We start from the raw sequence: 7,894 nt of genomic DNA on the forward strand, positions 1-7,894 counted from the left end.
CAAGGATGATTTTGAGCGGAAGACAATTGAAAAAAAAAAATGTAGACACAAGCAAAACTCTCTGCCCTCCCACTGTCTCCACTAGAAAAGGCAGAACAATTCTTAATTAGAGACAAATCTAGACTATCAGCCCAGAGGTGGCACTGGAGGAATCTACATAACAAATCCTTCTAAAGTAACTTTTGTTTTCTACAACTGTCCCCAGTATATTCACCTCCCTACAGTATGCCACCTCTAGAAGCTCAAAGTCCTATCCCTTTATGTTGTCAGTGCTCAGTTACTGTTCCTTTGTTAAGGTATTATATAAGCTCAGGTTCTAATCACTTCTTTGAGTTACTCACCACTGAGTTTTTCCATATAAGCATAATACACGTGCTAGTAAAATCCAGTTTTTCTATTTTTAATCTGTCTTTTGTCAGTATCATTGCCAGAGTTCCAGTCAATGAACCTAAGATGGTCTGAGAAAAAATAAAAGCAACTTCTCTGCACCAACTAAAGGAATAATATCTATCTCTACTACAACTATTGCTACTCTCAGTACTTCACCTCTGACATCAAGATGTATGGGATTTCTTCCCCTATAACACCTGGGTATCTTACAATTCAATTCCATTCTGACATTATCTACCTTGGGTTAGCACAAACGGCACAGGTTAAGAGCTCAGTTTCACAGACTGCCCTCACTCCCCACTTCAGATGCCAATTGCAAGTCCAGGTTGTCACATGTGCTACTGACTGACCGGCAATAAATCAGAGGTTCCCACGATCCCTTCCTCAGGTTTGGTAATTTACTAAAACAACTCACAAAATTCAGGGAAACACTTTCACTTGTGTTCACCAATTTATTACAAAGGATATAATTCAGGAACAGTCAAACAAAAGACATATAGGGCAAGATATGGAGGCTGGGCACAGAGCTTCAATGTTCCTTCTGGGTACACCACCCACCCAGCACTCTGTGTTCACAAACTCAACTCTCTGAATGCTCTCCTTTTGGGGTTTTATAGGGGTTTCATTACATAGACATGATCAATCACAGCATTGGCAATTGGCAATTAAGTCAATTTCCAGTCCCTCTCCTCTACCGAGAGGTTGGACTAAGTTCCCAACTTCTGATCACAGGATTTGTTCTTCTGGATAGATGGGTAGAAGAGAGATACTTTTTTCTTCCTTCTACCCCAGAGGTTATAAACCTTATTTAGAGAAATTGAAATAGTCATGAAACTTTTGGGGAGAAGGAAATAGAAAATAGTATATTTTATGAATTAATTCTAAGTAAAGAACAGATATGTAGTTGATTATTCTAAGTAAAGAACAGATATGTAGTTGATTAACATTATAAGTAATAACTGACATTGCTAATGTTCTCTTCCTTCCCTGCCCTCTTCTTCACTTCTTTGTTTTTCAAATCTTTGTGTCCCTGACACCACAGAAGAGGCAATAGGAAAACAGTCTAAACTTTTCCTCCAAGCAGCACAATTTTAAGAACAGGAATCAGAATAAATATTTATAATCCAAATATAACACAAGCTTGATTTCTTAGAGATTAACATGTCTTTTCTTATTTAATTCTCAAAACAACCTCATGAGGCAGTGCATGGTATCATTTCTGTACGGCAAGAACGGTAGAAGTATACATTATTTTCATAGATACTGCAGTCTCCCCACAAGAAGCTGTGGTCTTCTTGGTGCTAAATTGGCTTAGGAACCAAGAAAGCTCAGTGCTCATCAACATTCTCCTAGATAGAAACACAAAGATTCTTAGTGCACCTACTTCTAGGATGGTATTGTAAATCTGAAGAATAAAAAAGACAGCGGTTTAGCAGTTGGCTTTTTTTTGCTCACCCTGAGAGGACCCTACCTGCATAGAGACGACACTGGTATCTGGGTCCTCCTTAGGAAGTCAAAGGCCAGCAAAATGCCTTACATCCTCCTTCTCTGGGCTTTTACTTCATCACACACATGTATCCTTGATTAAGTAAACTGGGAATTCATAGACCATAGTGTGCATGGTGATGGGGTGTCTCATCTCACAAATGAAGAAATTGAGTCTTAGAAAGATTTGAGATAATTCCCAAAATCACTGAACTAGTATATGGTAGAACTGAGATATGGACGAAGGACCATCAGATTCTAGAACTGTGGACTTCTATATCCCATGGTGTCCAGAAATGTTGGTTGACCACCCCAAATCCTCTTCCATTTCTCTTCTCTCTAGTCACCCTCTGGTCAGGCATGGCCATGTGACGATTCTGGCCAGAGATTTAAGTAGGCTACAGAATTCCTGGAAACATGTTTGTTTTTCTAATAGGGATAACCCTCCCTTCCCCTTCTTCCTTCAATGTGATGATGAGAGATGAAATAACCATTATTCAACCATTAGGAAAAGCCAAAATAATCAAAGTACCTTTAGTGCTGGTGGAGTTCAATTGTTGAACTAGCAGTGTATCTGCATTACTCTGGGTTTCTCTTTGAAAGTTATGAGTTTAAGTCACGGTAACCAGGTTTCTAACTACCACCAATTGATAAGCTCATGTAATGTCTTTTGCTGTGATTATTTTGCCTTATTAACATATAGTATTAATTTTCCTCTGTTTTTGTCTAAAACTGCTTCACTCATTCTTTATTTTTAGTATTTCTGAGCAAATTTTATCTAGGTGTGATCCATGTAAGAAACGTTGTTGCATTTTGTTTTTAACTAAACCACTGAGAGGATTTTATATCTTAAATCTGACAAAAGTTTAACAGTAAGTCTATTTCAACATCAACTAAGACTCTAGTGTATGTCACATGTGAGCCACATAGTGAATATAAAACAATCTAAAGAAGTTTTATAAAAGAAAAATCAGTAGCATAGTGCTTCATGGGAAATTAGTTACCTAGTAATTTTTTTCCTGGTCCAAATCCTTTGTAAACATGCAGATATCCTTGACAGACCAAAGATGTTAGCTTCATTGGGCAGTTGATAATATTAAGCTGAATAACGTGATTTAAAGGTGCTACTAACCTCCATTGGCAACTAAGGCATAGATGAAAGAAACAAAGTCAAACGATTTCCAAACAGAATGCTTTGTTAGTTATTTTGCTCAGAAATTAATGCATCAATGTTATTGACTCTCAGTGAGAGTTAGCTTTTGTGTTGGTTTCGTTATGGTTGTGAGAGAAAAAGATTTGTACTTTAAATTATACCAACTTTAAAATATCTAATACCTAATTTGCCAAAATTTGTAAAGTTCATACATTTTGGTGAAAGTTTGACTAATTGGGTGTGTTGTTTTATATTCTGATTGAATATGTATAAGATCTGAAGGATCTACATGTGCCAGAATTTGCCCCAAATTCCCACAAACCATTTATTATCTACTATGTGCCCAAATATTTTACATACATTTTATCAGTCTCCAACATTCTTTGTAGAGATTTGAGAAAGTACAATTTACCCACAAGAACATTCTTACATTGTTTTGTTTCGTTTCCATATTAAAGGCCATAGATGAGTGGTTACCTAAGAGTCTATTTTTTATTGAAAAGAGGTGAAGAATAATATTTTAAGCAAATACCAAATGTTTAGGTCAGTCAACTGATTTTTTTCCACACACTTCTTCCATTGTAATAAACATTCATTCCTTACCTCATAGTAGTTCTGTGAGAATTTCTTAGGATCTGCATGATCCCTGCTGGCTTAGTCAGAAGAACATTCTCACAAGGGACCAAATGCTCTCTGTTTGAAATTTGGGGAAGTCTGGTTATTTTACTGTCTTTTGGACCTAGAAGAACAGGAAGCAGAAAAAATGAGAAACTTTTTTTTATTATACTTTAGGTTCTGGGGTACTTGTGCTGATCATGCAGGATTGTTGCATAGGTACACACATGGCAATGTGGTTTGCTGCCTCCATCCCCCCGTCACCTACATCTTGCATTTCTCCCCCTGTTATCCCTCCCTGACATCCCCACTCATCCTGCTGTCCCTCCCTTGCCCCCCCAACAGACCCCTGTTTGTGATGCTTCCCTCCCTGTGCCCATGTGTTCTCATTGTTCATTACCCCCCTATGAGCGAGAACATGCAGTGTTTGATTTTCTGTTCTTGTGTCAGTTTGCTGAGAATGATGGTTTCCAGATTCATCCATGTCCCTACAGAGGACACAAACTCATCATTTTTTATGGTGGCATAGTATTCCAGGGTGTATATGTGCCACATTTTCCTTGTCTAGTCTATCTAGATAGGCATTTGGTTTGGTTCAAGGTCCTTGCTATTGTAAACAGTGCCGCTATGAACATACTTGGGTATGTGTCTTTATAATAGAATGATTTATAATCCTTTGGGTATATGCCCTTTATAGTAGAATGATTTATAATCCTTTGAGAATAATCCTTTGGTATTAATCCTTTGGGTATATGCTGGGTCAAATGGAATTTCTATTTCTAGGTCCTTGCGGAATCACCACACTGTCTTCAACAATGGTTGAACTAGTTTACACTCCCACCAACAGTGTAAAAGTGTTCCTATTTCTCCACATCCTCTCCAGCATTTGTTGTCTCAAGATTTTTTAATCACCATTCCAACTGGCATGAGGTGGTAGCTCAATGTGGTTTTGATTTGCATTTCTATAATAATCAGTGATGATGAGCATTTTTTCATATGTATGTTGGCCTTATATGTGTCTTCTTTTGAAAAGTGTCTGTTCATATACTTCTACTTTTGGATGGGTTTGTTTTTTTCTTGTAAATCTGTTTTAGTTCTTTGTAGATTCTGGATATTAGCCCTTTGTTAGATGGGTAGATTGCAAAAATTTTTTCCCATTCTGTTGGTTGCTGGTTCACCCTAATGATTGCTTCTTTTGCTGTACAGATGCTCTAGAGTTTAATTAGGTCCCATTTGTCTATTTTGGCTTTTGTTGTCAGTGCTTATGGTGTTTTGGTCATGAAGTCCTTGCCTATGCCTATGTCCTGAATGGTTTTGCCTAGGTTTATCTTCTAGGGTGTTTATGATGTTAGGTCTTATGTTTAAGTCTTTAATCCATTTGGAGTTAATTTTAGTGTAAGGTGTCAGGAAGGGGTCTAGTTTCTGCTTTCTGCACACTGCTAGCCAGTTTTCCCAACACCATTTATTAAACAGGGCGTCGTTTCCCCATTGCTTGTTTTTGTCAGGTTTGTCAAAGATCAGATGGTTGTAGATGTGTGGCATTGCCTCCAGGGCCTCTGTTCTGTTCCATTGTTTTATATCTGTTTTGGTACCAGTACCATGCTGTTTTGATTACTATAGCCTTGTAGCATAGTTTGAAATCAGGTAGCATGATGTCTCCAGCTTTGTTCTTTTTGCTTAGGATTGTCTTGGCTATGTGAATTCTTTTTTGGTTCCATATGAAGTTTAAGGTGGTTTTTTCCAGTTGCGTGAAGAAGGTCATCGGTAGCTTGATGGAGATAGCATTCAATTTATAAATTACTTTGGGCTGTATGGCCATTTTCACGATATTGATTCTTCCTAACTATGAGGATGGAATGTTTCTCCATCTGTTTGTGTCCTCTCTTATTTCCTTGAGCAGTGGTTTGTAGTTCTCCTTGAAGAGGTAGTACGTACTTTGTTAGTTGTATTCCTAGGTATTTTGTTCTTTTTATAGCAATTGTGAATGGGAGTTTGCTCATGATTTGGCTCTGTTAGTCTATTATTGGTGTATAGAAATGCTTGTGATTTCTGCACACTGATTTTGTATCCTGAGGCTTTGCTGAAGTTGCTTATCAGTTTCAGGAGATTTTGGGCTGAGATGATAGGGTCTTCCAAATATACAATAATGTCATCTGCAAATAGAGATCATTTGACTTCCTCCTTTCCTAATTGAATACTCTTTGTTTTGTTTTCTTGCCAAATTGCTCTGGCTAGAACTTCCAATACTATATAGAATAGGAGTGATGATAGAGGGCATCCTTGCCTAGTGCCAGATTTCAAAGGGAATGCTTCCAGTTTTTGCCCATTCAGTATGATGTTGGCTGTAGATTTGTCATAAATAGCTTTTATTGTTTTGATATAGGTTCCTTCTATACCTAGTTTGTTGAAAGTTTTTAGCATAAAGTGCTGTTCAATTTTGTAGAAGACCTTCTTTGCATCTATTGAGATAATCATGTGGTTTTTGTCTTTGATTCTGTTTATGAGGTAGATTATGTTTACAGACTTGTGTATGTTGAACCAGCCTGGCATCCCCAGGATAAGGCCTAGTTGATCATGATGGATAAGCTTTTTGATGTGCTGTTGCAATTGCTTTGCCAGTATTTTATGGAAGACTGTTGCATCTATGTTCATCATGGATATTGGCCTGAAGTTCTCTTTTTTTGTTGAGTCTCTGCCGGGTTTTGGTATCAGGATGGTCTCATAAAATGATTTGGGAAGGAATCCTTCTTTTTGGATTGTTTGCAATAGTTTCAGAAGGAATGATACCAGCTCCTTTTTGTATGTCTGGTAGAATTCAGCTGTGAACCCATCTGGACCTAGACTTTTTTTGGTTGGTAGGCTGTTAATTGCTGCCTCAACTTCAGCCCTTGTTATTGGTCTGTTCAAGGTTTCAACTTCTTCCTGGTTTAGGCTTGGGAGGATGCAAGATTCCAGGAATTTATCCATTTCTTCCAGGTTTACTGGTTTATGTGCATAGAGTTGTTTGTAGTAATCTCTGATTGTAGTTTGTATTTCTGTAGAAACAGTGGTGATATCCCCTTTATTTCTTTTTATTGCATCTATTTGATTCTTCTCCCTTTTCTTTTTTATTAATCTGGGTAGTGGTCTATTTTATTGTTTGTTTCAAAAAAACAGCTCCTGGATTTATTGATTTTTTGAAGAGTTTTTTATGTCTCTATCTCCTTCAGTTCTGCTCTTAGTTATTTATTGTCTTATGCTAGCTTTTGAGTTTTTTTTATCTGGCTCCTCTAGCTCTTTCAATTTTGACCATAGTGTCATTTCCTTGCTTCTCATGTGGGCACTTATTGCTATATATTTTCCTCTAGAGACTGCTTTAAATGTGTCCCAGAGATGCTGGTACCTTTTGTCTTCATTCTCATTGGTTGCAAAGAGCATCTTTATTTCTGCCTTCATTTCATTGTTTATCCAGTGGACATTCAGGAGCCAGTTGTTCAGTTTCCATGAAGCGGTGCGGTTCTGAGTTAGTGTCTTAATTCTGAATTCTAATTTGATTGCCCTGTGGTCTGAGAGAATGTTTATGAATTTCCATTCTTTTGCATTTGCTGAGGAGTGATTTACTTCCAATTATGTGGTCAATTTTAGAGTAGGTGTGATGTGGTGCTGAGAAGAATGTATATTCTGTGGATTTGGGGTGGAGATTTTTGTCAATGTCTATTAGGTCCACTTGGTTCAGACCTGAGTTCAAGTTCTGGATATCCTTGTTAATTTCTGTCTCCTGGATCTGTCTAATATTGACAGTGGAGTGTTAAAGTCTACCAATATTATTGTTTGGGAGTCTAAGTCTCTTTGTAGGTCATTAAGAACTTGTTTTATGTACCTGGGTACTCCTGTATTGGTTATATATATATTTAGGATCATTAGCTCTTCTTGACGCATTGATCCTTTTACCATTATGTAATGCCCTTCTTTGTCTCTTTTTATCTTTGTTGGTTTAAAGTCCATTTTATCAGAGACTAGGATTACAACCGCTTTTTTTGTTGTTGTTGCTCTCCATTTGCTTGATAAATCTTCCTCCATCTCTTTATTTTGAGCCTATGTGTGTCCTTGCACGTGAGATGGATTTCCTGCATACAGCACAGTCATGGGTCTTGACTTTTTATCCAACTTGTCAAGTCTATGTCTTTGATTGGGGCATTTAGCCCATTTACATTTAAGGTTAATATTGTTACGTGTGATTTTGATCCTGCCCTTTTTTCCCCCCATTTATTT

At 37.4% G+C, this 7,894-nt stretch overlaps 1 protein-coding gene across 1 annotated transcript in view; it reads right to left on the reverse strand.

Moving 5' to 3' along the window:
• Window positions 1–347: 347 nt before the first annotated feature.
• Window positions 348–7,894, reverse strand: part of OVCH1 (ovochymase 1) — a gene marked incomplete at its 3' end in the record, with an annotated part of 82,113 nt that continues 74,566 nt past the window's right edge. Inside the window, exons 24-26 of the mRNA XM_037735691.1 lie at window positions 3,632–3,767; window positions 2,880–3,019; window positions 348–448 (exon numbers count right to left, since the gene is read on the reverse strand). Of these exons, the coding sequence (XP_037591619.1) occupies window positions 348–448; window positions 2,880–3,019; window positions 3,632–3,767 (377 nt within the window). The remainder of the gene's footprint in view (window positions 449–2,879; window positions 3,020–3,631; window positions 3,768–7,894) is intronic.

This window comes from Cebus imitator, unplaced genomic scaffold, assembly GCF_001604975.1.
Source record: "Cebus imitator isolate Cc_AM_T3 unplaced genomic scaffold, Cebus_imitator-1.0 Scaffold914, whole genome shotgun sequence".
NCBI classification, from domain to species: domain Eukaryota; kingdom Metazoa; phylum Chordata; class Mammalia; order Primates; family Cebidae; genus Cebus; species Cebus imitator.